Source organism: Hirundo rustica, chromosome Z (assembly GCF_015227805.2).
Source record: "Hirundo rustica isolate bHirRus1 chromosome Z, bHirRus1.pri.v3, whole genome shotgun sequence".
In the NCBI taxonomy this organism is placed as follows: domain Eukaryota; kingdom Metazoa; phylum Chordata; class Aves; order Passeriformes; family Hirundinidae; genus Hirundo; species Hirundo rustica.
The window spans coordinates 32,855,993-32,870,229 of NC_053488.1; the positions used below are offsets into that span (position 1 = coordinate 32,855,993).

At 39.7% G+C, this 14,237-nt stretch overlaps 1 protein-coding gene across 1 annotated transcript in view; it reads left to right on the top strand.

Annotated features, from left to right (window-relative positions):
- The window catches only part of CCDC171 (coiled-coil domain containing 171), a 164,957-nt gene that overhangs the window by 68,052 nt on the left and 82,668 nt on the right, over nt 1-14,237 (top strand). Inside the window, exons 14-17 of the mRNA XM_058424068.1 lie at nt 7-207; nt 563-598; nt 2,089-2,256; nt 4,127-4,315. Coding sequence (XP_058280051.1) covers nt 7-207; nt 563-598; nt 2,089-2,256; nt 4,127-4,315 — 594 coding nt within the window. The remainder of the gene's footprint in view (nt 1-6; nt 208-562; nt 599-2,088; nt 2,257-4,126; nt 4,316-14,237) is intronic.

A 14,237-nucleotide genomic window follows, 5' to 3' on the forward strand; every position in this document is an offset into this window, starting at 1 on the left:
TTACAGAAAGCTCAGGATGCTGTGGCTGATGCCAATAAAGAGTTAAACCATATGCACGCTAAGTGTGCAGACAGAGAGACTTTAATAGAAACTTTAAAAATGGAACTACAGGATGTACAGCAATGCTGGGAGAAAGAGCAAGTACGTGCCACAGAATCTGAAAATGAAATCCAGAAGCTTACCAGGGCTTACCAGAAGGATGTGGAGGTATTACTATAGACAAGATGACTGTCAAAGAGTCTTTATTTAATCTCACCTTTATACATTTACATACATCAGATGGTTACTCTTAGTCTTAACAGATTTATCCCTAAAATATGATTTTAAGATATGTATTTTGAAATATGTGTTTAATATCTACAGAATCTCAGGACATATTTGTTCTACTTTCTTTTGTATCAGAACTAATAGCTTAATCATTCCAGTACTTTGAATTTTTGAAAAATAGAGTTTATTTAAAAAACTATGCCTGACGAACAAATCTTTCTTTCAAGTTAAAAGTTAACAGAAATGCTTTACAATTGAAACATGTAATACTGTCATTATCATGTGTTGATTACAGATCCGCATGGCAATCGATAGCAAGTATGGAATTGAGGTAGTTTTGCATGCATGCCACAAAACGTAGAAATTTGTGCGTTTTATCTGTTAGCTAATTGTGGTGTGCTATATGTGGGAATCGGTCTGCAACGTCTTATTTCAGAGCTATTATCTCTCTCCTTACATATATTAACAGATGTTAATTTTGTTTCTCTTTCTGTCCAATAAAGTGGTTCTGTACTAGCAATGACAGTGATATACTTGTAGTTGTTGTGCATATTGAGCTCATTACTTTCACAAATTTGGACACGGATGCCAACTGAGTAAAAAGGAAACATTCTTTCCACCTCTTTTACAGTCTGGTATTTAAATGGGGTCCACATGAAGCAGCTGGAATTGTTACACACATCAGATAATGATTAAAGTGGAGGAAACAAGAAGTCTGGCTATATTGTAAAGTCAGCATGTCTACAACCCTGTGGTTGCATTCAACATGTGTGAATTGATTTGGGGGTCTTGGAATCCTGTTTCTTGAGCCAAATGGATAATTATCATCCTAGTTTTAGCCCAACTCAAACAAAAAATGTAATGGTGATGGCACACTGGATTTTCTTTGGGGAATTTGTAGATCTGTTAGAAACGAAGTTAAACTAAACTAAACTACAATTTATTTTTAATTGCCTAAAATACCGTGAAATAATTGTGAGAAAATGCAACTAAGTGTAGTGGAAAGGACTCAGAAAAACCCTAGTTTCCCGTCTCTGCCATCCATAATTTCTAATGTAAAACCTCAGCCAAGGGCTCTGGAAAACAATGAGAACCTTTGCATTAGTTTACAGACTTTGTTCTTGTGACTTTTGAGGTACAGCTTGCTATTGCTGTCTTAGTCAAAGTTGCTAAGTTGCATATATGTACTAAAAGCATTAAGGATGGAATTTCTATGGCATGCTATTGTTGCTGAAATTTATTTATAACTTGCATCAATTGATTATATTACTGACTAAAATAACTGTAAATGAATCAGGCATGGCTTATGGAATTTAACTGATGAAGCTATAAGCCTATTTTGTCTGGCCATTTAGTCTCAAATATAATCCATACAAAAACAATTTTAAGAAGACTTTAGAATGATAGTTGTATAAATGGTGTGTGAGAATTTTCTGCATGCTCTGCAGTTGTTGCAAGTGGGTACAGTTTAAATATATCTGAAAGTTTTACCATAAATAAATAAATCAATCACATGTACTAATAGCAAGGAATTTTTTATCTGTATCAGATAGTGGTTGTGATGAAAGCAAGACTGTTCTATATTCTTTTAAGTTATTTATATATTATGTCTGAATAGACACATTTTGTAAACACTGTTTTCTTACATTTGCTTCAATATGACTGCAAATATTAGCAATTTTGGAATTTTGAAAAAGGTTTGAGAATGAGTTATGTGGGCTTTTTTTACTTGCATGTAGTTCATATTACTGCCCATGTTGTGCGCATTTTTCAATTCTAACACTGTTCAGATACAACATGTAATTTTTCCTTTTGTTTCAGGAGAAACTAACCTTCCTTCATAGCTTATACCAGCATATGATAGCAGGCTGTGTGCTTATAAAACAACCAGAAGGCATTCTAGATAGATTCTCTTGGCCTGAGCTTTGTGTAGTCTTGCAGGAAAATGTTGATGCCCTGATCTCAGACCTCAACAGGGCTAATGAGAAGGTAAGTGTCCTTAGGCACCAGCTACCTCTATTAAATTCAGTGACATTTGTCCACATCACAGTATCATTAAAAAGGACTGACATTCATCTTATTTCAAAAAGAATTTGGACGTTAATAATTCAATACCATTAATTATGGCTTGTCTACAACTCAGTTTGATGCCATTGCTGTGGGCATGTAAATGTGACTGAAGTCTCTATGAAGTCTCTAAGCTACATTTTCAGTGCAGGACATGCTAATATTACTAGCCAATATTAGCCACAGGGACCTAATTAAAAGAAAATAAATTAATCTCAGTGATGAAGCAATTCAAAGAACTTAGTCATTTACACTAATAAAGCAAGTCTTTATTTTACCATAAAACTGAAACAAAATGCACTTACTCAAGGAATATCGACTTTAAATTATATGTTTATTATTCAGAGGTAACACTTGAAAGAATGGCAGTGTATTTTTTTTTCATTTAATCGTAACTCATGGATTATAGAATTATATTCAGAAACACGAATGGAGAATACCTGTTTTTATAAAACATATCAATATGTGCTATAGGTAGGAGCTGTACTTTTTGGGACATAAGCAAGCTTATGTGGCCTTTCTCTCCAGAAATCCCTGTATTTTTAGGAAAGAAAATACCTCCTTATAAATAAAGTGACTCCACAGACTAACATTTGACAGGATAGGATTTTAGTTCATTTTCTGGCTCTATTGAACAGGTCAGTCCTAAAACTAGTACAGCAACTCCAAAATTTGTGTGTCCTGACATTTTTTGAGGCATAGTGAGGGAAAACCTTCTTTTGACATTTCTCATCTCAGGAGTGACCACTCTCCTGGCCTTAGTAAGATGCAGGGCTGCTTACACTGAATTGTTTTAACTCTGCCCATCAGAGTTAAAACAATTATTAATTAATAATCATACCCCAGCAGTCAGCTGGACTTACCCGCTTACTAAAGGAGTAGATTAAAATATGGATTATGAACATTTGATGTATTTTTCTATTTTACTTTCGAAGTAAAGGAGGAAAGGGAGTGGAAGAGAAGGGAGTGAACATTACTGGCCATGTTTGGGGATGTTGTGTCATATTGTTTCTTGCTTTTTAATTTAGTATGGTTATTGATAATGACGGAGGTCTCTAGGGCTCTGTTCATGTACTTAACTTTTCAGTATATCACTTGTGTTGTACCTCCTTTCTTGTAAACAATCTTTTTCTCTTGCATTTCTGTGACGTATTTGAAAAGTACGTCGCCTGATATTCTCTAGTAAAAAGTCTAGGGGTGTGTGTTTAAAGATTATTGTTACCTTGATTAATTCCTCCATTTAGTTTGCATGGGAGCTCCAAAGTTATTCACAGAGTGAATCCATTTGTGTTTGTTGAAAACAACTTCTGTATGCTAAAATGTCCTGCAATTCTTTTAATGCTTAATAGTATCTGGAATATTTGGGGTTTCCACTAAAACAAAAATTAAATTAAGGACTGTTTTTTACATATTATTTTCAATTCTTGCAAAAATCTAAGGAACTGGTATACTCAGATCGGTACTTTAGCAACACAAATTTAATGCACTTGTGTAAAATAAAATTAAAATAGAAGTGTCCAGTTCAGGTTTTCAACAAAGAAAGTAACAAATATCTGCAATATGGTACAATATATTACAAAATGGAATCAAATTTTTTGTTCATTTTGTTGCACAACTCAAGTAAATAGTGTGTCATGAAAGGCTTTTACTTACTTTTAACGAATATATTGAAGAAATTACAGTTTAGGTTTTATGCTGGGATTGCTTGTGGTTAAAATGATGTGCACAATAAAGTAAAAAGGTGTTTAGATAGAGAAGTAAAAGAATTTCTGTTTAAATGCTTGTCACACAGATATCTCACCTAGAATATGTTTGTAAAAACAAGTCCAATACTATGAAGGAGCTTCAGCAAAGCCAGGGAGATGCTTTTAACAAAATGGCTGAACAGATGAAAGCGCAGGCAAGCTGTTGGCAGAATGAAAAAAAGTATCTGGAACAGCAGTACTCAGATCTCCTTGGGGAAGTTCATGCAAGGGCACAGGTATGGTGTTATGAACTTCTGATTTTTTTTCTGTAAATATTTAATGGATTATTTCAGTAGTTTGAACCCCTAACCAGTTAAAGGTTGTTTAAAATTAAAAAAAACCCTGCAAACTCCATTCTAGTTTTAACTTCATTTTTAATAAGGAATAAATGTCTTTGTTAAAACATTCTAGAAGTGAATTGCCTAATTTGGCTTATGGTTGCTGCTGATTTTTTTTTTTTTTTCTTTTTTTGAGGATGTTAAGGCTGTAAGATCGAATTTGCTTGGTTTAAGAATTATATAGGGCAGCAGTGACTTTCTTCAGTGTCATGCTTTGCAAAGACTCTGTAGAGTTGCAGTAAAATGGTGTCATCTGGGGATAAATTTAGGTATATATATTCTGACCCTAAAAAACAATTAGCAGTGGTAAATTTCAACAGTATTAGAGGATGCTGTTACACAGATGATACAGTGAGCAGTGGGTCAAAACTGTGAAACTGTTGGCACGATTGTTTGACAAGTTATTTGCAATTTAAAATGTTTACTATTATTCTACAACCACAAATCACCATCTTTTCAATCACATTCTTTTATATGTGTTTCAATTAGACATGTTGTGAAATTGAGGAAATAAAGTATGCCTTGTTACCTTGTTACCTTTGACTGCTACCTGTGACTTACTTCATCTGAGGAATGCTATGTTTGACTCTGATTTTAGTCTTGGAAGTCTTTGTGTACTGGAAAATACATTTATGAAGTATTCTTTTTACAGAGCAATTTATGGTGAGTTCTTAGGATTGAGTTACAGTTTTTTAGATTTTTTACTTGATATTTACGTTTCACTTTGGATACTGACTAGGCTGAAAACATCACTATGAGTGGAATAAGAGATTTATATCTCTTATGGCATCCAGATTTATATTAAATTTCCCAAACGTCGTGTAGTTTCAGCTTATGGCTTTCATTTGCCAACAAAAAGAATGGTGGAGTAAGGAAGCTTAATTTTAATTTTAAAAATTAAATTTCCTTCCTAAAGAAAAAGTGGAGTTACCCAATTTAGATATCATCTTGCTATGGATGATGGTTCATGTCTTTAAAAACTCTAATGTTTTGTGAAAAATAGGTGCTCTGCAGTACTGCACCATTCTTTGGGATGTTGCTGAACTCCCCAGTCTCTGCAGCTGGATTGTATAGATAGCATGTAAAGCAATGTGTCACTTTTTTGTGGAGTGCATATTAGGCATGTCTTTTGGAAAAAAACCTTCATCTTGCTGTACAGGACTACTGAATCACTGAAAGGGAAATATTTTCCCTTAGAAACATTTGGGCATGTTTTCTAACAATGGATAGGTGGTGTTGGAGTGCAAGCTGGTAGTTTTGTAATCTAGGTGGTGCAGTGTCTGTATACACTGAGATGATTCAATCTCTTTTCCATCTTGTGTTGCAGTTTGTCCTCCTTACCATTCAGTGTCAAACTATCAAGAAGTGATATTCTTGATTTCTAATTTGTGACTGACTTTCAATTTGCAAATACCAGATTAAGCCTATCCTTTCCGGGCATCCATAGGGTCCATAAATGTCTAATATTAGGGATGTCCTAGTCCTGACTGCTCATTTTTCCTGGCTTAACTGTGTTTTACCTATTGCATTTTGAGCCAGTTAGCCATATTTGTCTGCAAGATCAGTGCTTTGTTTGAATCAGAGGTGTGCAGACTATTATCATAGCCATATTTCTAGAGCAAACAAGGAAAGTTACAGATTATCTTCAAAATATCTTTAAGATTTACTGACTGCCAGCAATTACATAAAGATTCAGAATGCAATATTTAAATTTAATTATTTTAGCAAGCTTTATTCATTAAATTTTATAGGAAACATATAATCAGTGCAAGCGGAACATAATTTGCTAGTATTTCATTGTACAGCGGGGGGTCTCCTCACTCTAAGACACTTATTCTAGCACCACAAGGAAACTGTAGCTATTTGCTACATTTTCCATACAAAGATCTGAGTGTTAATTGCAAGGGGTTATTTTACTGAAATAACCCCTTGTAGGGTTTAGTTCCATTCTGAAAAGGGAAGATGAGTAATTTTTGTTGTCCTGCACCAAAATAATGGTACATTATAGGATGCTTCCTTTTATTTGCAACTTCGTCTTCAACCAGTGTTCCATGACTACTTCTAGATATTTTCTCCTCAGAGGTCTGTGTTGAGACTTCTTTAGTTTTTCAAATTGTTTATGTGTGAAAGCAAACCATAGAGTGTCAATTCACTCTCTCAAGAGTTAACAGAGAGCTCTAACTGCACAGTAGTATTAGTAATGTATCTTGAAAATTAATGTTTTGGTTTATTAGAACTGCAGTAGAGAGTTAGGGCTTTTCAGAATGGTCTCCTTATAATTAAAATGCTGCAAAATCTGGAGGTTTTAGTAGAAGTGACACCTGCTACTGCTTCTGTCCCCAGCCAGTACTGTTCAGGGTCCCTGGTTCCACAACAGGATCTATGAATGTTAATAGGTACTACTTCACAGCTGGTACTGTAGGTCAAATGGATGGTGTAATCAGAAAGCAGTTTTACTGTTTTTCTCTAGGACAGAAATTCCCAGAGTAGCCTTATCACAGATCAGCAATAAACAAGGCACTCTGTAGATACTACTCTTTGTCAGTGGTCTTCATGTTTGGAGAGTCAATGGAGCTTAAAATGCATATCCTTTTTCTTTGCCTTGTCTAGCAGGAGTATAGTCCTCTTGATTTGATAGTGTGCAGTTTTGAAAATATTACTATCCCTGTTCCTTAGCCTCACCCAATTTATTTATTATTTACAGTCTCATAGGAAATGTCCTCTGAATTTTAACTACCAGTTGTTGTTTATTATATAGACATTTATTAATCTGTTCCCATTTTTTGTGGCAGCTGCTTAAAACAGAAGGGTTTTGTTCCGATATGCAGAAACATTTTGTAAGAAAAAATACCGTAACTACTTAAAAAATTTCAATTTCAACAGAAAAATAAAAGGTTTGCTAAAACAGGAAAAGGAAAACATCCCCTGGGGAGAAAAAAAAAGTTGGTTTGTTTTTTTGTTTGTTTGGGTTTTTTTGTTTTGTTTGTTTCTTTGTTTCTTGGTTGGAGGCCTTTTACAGCAAGGCAGGTGAACTAGATAAAGGATGGGATATATTGCAGTTACATGAAAAGTCACTGCAATCGGTGCAAAGGGAAGAAGAGAAGTGTGTGTAACTGTACTGGTCCGGACCTACCAGGCATCTGGTAGGCATGTCTGGCCCATGTACTTAAAACACAGCAAAGGGAGGACAGGACTGTTGATGTTGTTTAAAGGTAGAGCTGTGTGTGTGTGTGTGTGTGTGTGTATATATATATATATGTATGTGTGTGTGTATATATATATATATATATATATATATGTTTGGAAAAATGAAACAGCTGAACTACAGTAATCACTGACTCACAGAATCACAGAATGAGTGGGTCAGGATGCAAGGGACCACAGTGGATCCTCCTTTGGATACTTGTGATACTGATGAGAATCACGCAGTTGTTAGGTTTGGAAGGGACCTCTGGAGATCATCTAGTTCAAGCCCTCTGCCAAGGCAAAGTCATCTCGGGCAAGCTACACAGGAATGCATCAAGGAGGTTTTTGAAAGTCTCCAGAGAGGGAGACTCCACAGTCTCATTGGGTAGCCTGTTCCCAGTGCTCTGCCACCCTCAGTGTAAGGAAGTTTTTCCTTATGTTAAGGTAGAACTTCTTGTGCTTTAGTTTTTAGCCGTTGCTCCTCATCCAACATCAGTGTTGGGCACCACTGAAAAGAGTCTGGAACCGTCCTCCTGACACCCACCTTTTGTGGGAAATGGATTTGTAGAGAATTTTATTGTTATAGTAACAATGTTAGTAATAGTACCTTGTGTAATTCACTGTGCACAGCAAACAACGAACAAAACCATCAAAGAAGTCTTTTCCGTTTAAGAGACGGGGGGAAATGTGGGAAATGGATTTGTAGAGAATTCTCAAAGCCTGACAGAAGTCTCATGTAGTATACATCTATATGCAAGCTTTGAGATAAGAGATGCTGACTTAGAAATGCCATGGAATAGGACAGACATTGTTGTGAGAGAAATGGAACTAGAAACAAGTTTCAAAGGATGGCCTTGCAAATAATATTAGATACTTTAGAAAAATAGAACTATGAAAGATGCATTGTAGTAGGACTCAGGGTAATTTTAGATTATTAGCTTTAAAACATTTACAGTATTGTGTGGCAAAAGCTGATAGGCCAAGAAACACTTATAATGTATTGTAATTAGGAAATAGTTGGCTTCTGATTGTGATAGCATGAATTATAATATCTGTGTTGTCTCAAGCTTCACATGAGACTGAAAATGGAAAAAATGTTCTTAAAATGCCTCTCAGTTGCCCCATCTCTGGGTCCGAAAAGGGCATAATCTAACAACCTCTGAGATGTTTCAATGTATTGATGAGATCCCCTCTCAGTCTTGTCCTCTCCAGACCAAACAGGCCCAGCTCCCAGAGTCTCTCCTCAGAAGAGAAAAGCTCCACACCCCTGATCATCCTTGTGGCTCTCCACTGGACCCTCTCCAGCAGCTCCTGGTCTCTCCTGTGCTGAGGAGCCCAGAACTGGACACAGCACTCCAGCTGTGCCTCGCTGGGGCTGAGTAGAGGGGAAGGGTCACCTCCCTCGACCTGCTGGCCACACTCTTCCCAGTGCACCCCAGGACACCATTGGCCCTCCTGGCCACAGGGGCACTGACAGCTCATGGACAACTTGTGATCCAGGTCCCAGGTCCTTTCCCACAGAGCTGCTCTGTAGGTCAGCCCCAGCCTGTGCGGGCACTTGGGGCTGTTCCTCCCCAGGTGCAGGACCCGGCACTTGCCCTTGCTGAGCCTCATTAGATTTCTCTCTGCCCAACCCTGCAGCTGATCAAGGTCCCACAGAATGGCAGCAGAGCCTTCAGGTGGATCAGCCACTGCCCCCAGTTTAGTGTCACCAGCAAACTTGCTGAGAGTGCATTTGATCCCTTCCTCCAGGTCATTGATAAGCAAATTCAAAGGGATTGGACCCTTGGGAACACCACTGACTGCGGGCTTCCAGTTGGATTCTGGTCCACAGATCAGAACCCACTAAGCTCTGCAATTAGCAGTTCTTAATTCACCCCAGGGTCCATTCATTTAACCCACATTTCCTGACCTTACCTGCAATGATGTTGTGGGAGACAATATATATGAGGTAATTTCTTCTTGAGGCTGAACAGGTCCAGCTCCCTCATTCTATTGTAAGAAAGATGCTCTAGACCCTTTGTCACCCTGTATTGGACCTGCACCAGGACATCCATGTTTCTCTTGTAATGAGGAACCCAGAACTAGAGAAAGCACTCCAGATACTGCCTCACTAAGGCTGAGTAGAGGGGCAGGATCACTTCCCTTGTTGTCCATGCTTAGCCACACTTAATTCTAGACACACCTTGACCTTCCTTGTCTCATTTCTACTTATTCTGACAACCTCTCTATCTTCATTCCAAGTGGCCTGATCCTATTTCCAACTCTTGTGTATTTTCTGCCTAGGTAATGACAGTTCTTCATTTGATCATGGAAGTCTGTTGCCCCCTTTGCCTGACTTCTTGTGCATTGGGATGTGTTGTTCTTGAGCCTGGAGGAACTTATCCTTGGGTATCAACCAACTCTGTTGCACACCTCTTCCCTGCGGGAGCTCTTCCAAGAAGATCCCCAAAGAGGCTAAAATTAGCTCTCCTGAAGTCCATGGTTACCATTTTACTTCTGTTCTTCCTCCCCCCCTGATGCTGAAGCTCCCCAGCCTTCACATCCATGACACATCCTTCCCTGTTAGTATGAGGTCAAGCAGCACAATATTGCTTGTGGGATCCTCCCCTGCCTGTGACAGGAAGTTGTCATCACTGCTTTTCAGTGTAGGATGTGTGTTATAATTGTTAAAGTGTTTAAGGCTTATGCTGACCAGAAGGCCCTATGGGAAGGGCACAGCTGGGGCCGGACGGTTGAAGACAGTTGAGGGGTGAGAGGCAGCTGGGAGTGAGGAGTCAGCTGGGTGACGGCTGGAACTGAGATTGTGATTGGCTGGAGGGACACATGGACGGCATAAGAGCAGAAAGGTGATTGGATGGTAGAACGCACGGACAGCAGCACTGCAGCTGGGCCAGCCAATGGGTGCCTTTTCTCTCTTAAATTCTGTTAAGTCTCGGTTTGGTTTCAATTATGTCAGGTAGAGATTAAAGGTGTAAAAAGAGTGCAATTTTTACAATACAGTGATCTCCTTCAGATGCATAAGGGGGTCTGTGTTGCTTTGTGTTTCATGGTGCTGGTTCTGCAGCAGATGTCAGGGTAGTTAAAGTTCCCCCACAAGAACCAGTGTCTGACTCTGAGGCTGCTTTGTGCTGCTTGTAGATGTCATCCACCTCCTCTGGCTGCTCAGGTGGCCTGTAGCAAAACCCTACAAGTGTCACCCCTACTGATCTGCCTTTTTATCCTGACCCATAAGCTCTTGACTCACTCATCATCCACCCCAACACGGAGATCTATACTTTCTGGGTGTTACCTCAAGAGAGGGTAACTCCACCACCTCACCTGCTTGGTCTGGCCCTCCTAAATAGCATTTCCTTTATTACATCATTCCAGTCATGTGCATGGAGCTCTCCCACCACATCTCTAATTGCAAAGGTCAAAGCCCTTTGACTGCACACAGATCTCTAGTTCCTCCTGTTTGTTCTCCATTCTGTGTGCATTGGTGTACAGGCACTTTATGGAAGTATTTGATTGTGGTGATATGCTAGTGGGGGTGTACAGTCTGTCTTCTGATTATGCTTGTACACTCTGGAGGCATCCCCTCTTAAGCCTCCTTTTGCTGCTTGGGTGGTCACTTTAGTTCTCCCCTTCCCAAACCTTTTCTCTGTCAAGCCAGGCCCTGTCCCTGTCCCACTTTAAATCTAGTTTAAAGCTCTTTCAGTGAACCCTGCTAAGATCCTTTTCCCTCTTTGAGACAGGAGGATCTCATTTGTTGTCAGCAGACTCAATGTGATATAAACTGACCCATAATCAAACCCCCACAAATTCTAATGGTAACACTACTCTTGAAGCCATGTGTCCCTCTGTGGGTTTTTCTTGGGTTTTACCCCATCGTTCTCTGCAGCTGGGAGGACAGAAGAGAGTACAACTTGTGCTCCAAATCCCTTGACCAGTTATCCCAAGGTCCTGAGGGCCCTCTTGATCATTCACAGCCTTTTTTTGGGACTTTGTTGCTACCCACCTAGAAAACAGGCAATGGATAGTGATCAGTTGGCGGTACCACTGGGAAGTTTCTTGGTGATGTCTCTTACCTGGGTTGCATGGAGGAAACATACTTCTGTATAGGTCAATTCCGGTCAGCATATTGGGCTCTCCATTTCTCTAAAAAGGGAGTCACCAATTACTACTGTTGTGAATAAGGTGTGGTGATTGGCTCACGCAAATGAAGAAGGGTATGGTGGGGAGAAATTCTGTTGGGGTTTACAGTTCTTTTGATATGTACTTTTGTTGTTCCAGTATAGTTTTGAACCCTTTTCTGTTCTACCTTCAATACTCCCCTCTGCATTTGTGGTTACTGCCTGGCAGCTCTGGCTGACACGGCTGTAAAATGTGTGGGGGAGGGCAGATATTTGCCCTTGTAAGAGGTGGCACGTGGGCATCAGTCTGGCAGAGGCACAGGGCCAGCCAGGTCTCACTCCGGGCAAGCCCTAGGAGGCATTTGTTTAACTTGAGGTGAGACAGAGATCTCCTCACAGGTGACTTTGCTGTAGTAATGTTCATGAACCCAAGTTCTGCTCCCCTGTTGGTTACCCTTGTTACATATTTGGTCATGTTTCTAGAACCCTTTACCCCCAAGCCTGTATATTGCCGCTCCTTCCTCATTTCTGGTCATTGGTATTTTGTCCTTACAGTGTGCAGTTTCTGGGCACTGTGTCTATTTTATTTTCCTGTTAAAGTGAGTTTTCTTTTTCAGAAACACCATCTCACCCAATCCTTCAGTGCCACATTTGCCCACAATATCAGGGAACCTAAAAGCCATGTTGCAGCCACCCTCACTGTGACGACAGCAGGGAGTGGGGACGCTTGTTGCTGGGAGGCCTGGGAAGGAAACATTGCATCACCAATCAAAATAAGGGAAGAGTTCCATCAATGAAAGGCGTTGAAGGACTGATTGACAGGCCTTGGGAGGAACCAACTATACATACATGGGCGAAGCTACAGACTGTGGGAAGTGCTGGAAGGACATATAAGAACTACTCATGAATATTAATGAGGCTTATACATTCTCAGGGTATAAAAGGCTGAGATACCATTTTCTGAGTCAAGCCTCTGTTGGGCAGAAGGAGTCCCATCAAGCTCCCAGTGCTGTTCTCCCTTTGCTTTTTAACTTTAATGAGTTCTAATTAAATTTTATTTACTCATTCTCGCCCACATCTTGAGTTGTTTATAACAATTTTTGCTGTTCTCTTTTTCTTAATTGAGGAGGTCATGATGTAGGGGTTAGGCTTCCCTGTCTTAGACAATTAGTCCAGCCTAGGTGGACTTTCATCCACATTCTCATTTCCCTAATTCTGCGATTCCAGGGCCCTATACCTGTTGTATAAGAGTCTCTGGGAAGGTGAAGTAGTTTGGGAACGGATTCACCTGTCCTCCCACCAAGGAGAAACCTATTTCAACTCACCTCTGTCCCTAAAGTCCCCAGCTGCCTGGTGGTGAGGGGGTGGGGGATCCATTGTTTCATGTGAAGCACTCAGTCTATTCTTCAGACTCCCTTATACTTCTTAGTCTTTCTACTTTGTCTCTTAGCTCCAGCATTAGGCTTTGTAACTCATCTGCCTGATCACAGCTTACATAGCTGTTGTCTTTGCTGCACTGACAGCAGTGCCAGGCTCTGTCATCCCCTGCAGCCTGAGACCCAGACTTTTGCATGGTTTCATGGGCACATGGAGTGCACGGAGGAAGTAACTTTTGTCCAAACAAACACCACACCTGTGCTCTGAGAGTGAAGATCATCAACTGAGCTAAGTGCTTGAGTTGGTGGTGCCTCAGTGCCCTTCCTCTTTTGCCCTGCCTGTGCAAACAGTGTCATGGTGCCCTGGCTTATGGCTTGTGTCTCTTGTCCTCTTTGCCCTCTCTCTTCATCTTTCCTGCTTGCTTGCCCTAACTGGGGACAACTTTAGTACATGTGGGGGTGGGCTCTGTCCCTTCGACTGCTATCTATGCTCAGAGCTCCAAAAGAAAAACCTTTTGAAGTCCCTGTGTCATTATATTTCTAGTTTTCAGTTCTGTTTCCATGCCAGAATAAAGGGAAGGGGTGTAGTAAGGAGTAGGATAAAATAGTTTTGCTAGTAGCACCTGGTTTTTTTAAGGTTTCTTGGAACTGATAAAGCTCTGCAACCCAGTGAGGTGCCCCTCAAAGCTGAAACACCAAAGGAAAACAGCTTGCCAATGTTTAGGAAGAAAAGTCCATGTCTCTTTCAAGAACTATGCTTTTAAGCTTTAAAGAAAACTAGAAACAGTGTCTAGTACAGCAAAAGAAATTATTTGCTGGTAAAAGAAAGAAGGTCTATTTTCTTGGAAAACCTATGTTTCTCAAGTCAGAGGTTGTCTAATTTACTTTTGCATATTATGATATCACAAAAAGCATTTAAAAAGCACTTTAATTAGCAAGAGCACTACTGAATACTGGTATTGCTGTCCAACAGCCCTGTAAGGATCACAATTTGTTTAGTTAGATACTGGCCTTTCACCTGTGACGGCCAGAAACCATAGGTTGTTTTCTAAATTTGGCTTACCTTTTTAGTTCCTTCCAGTCATGCTATCAGGGATTTTATCTATAAAAATCAAACACTGTAAATAATGCAGTAGCACTGAA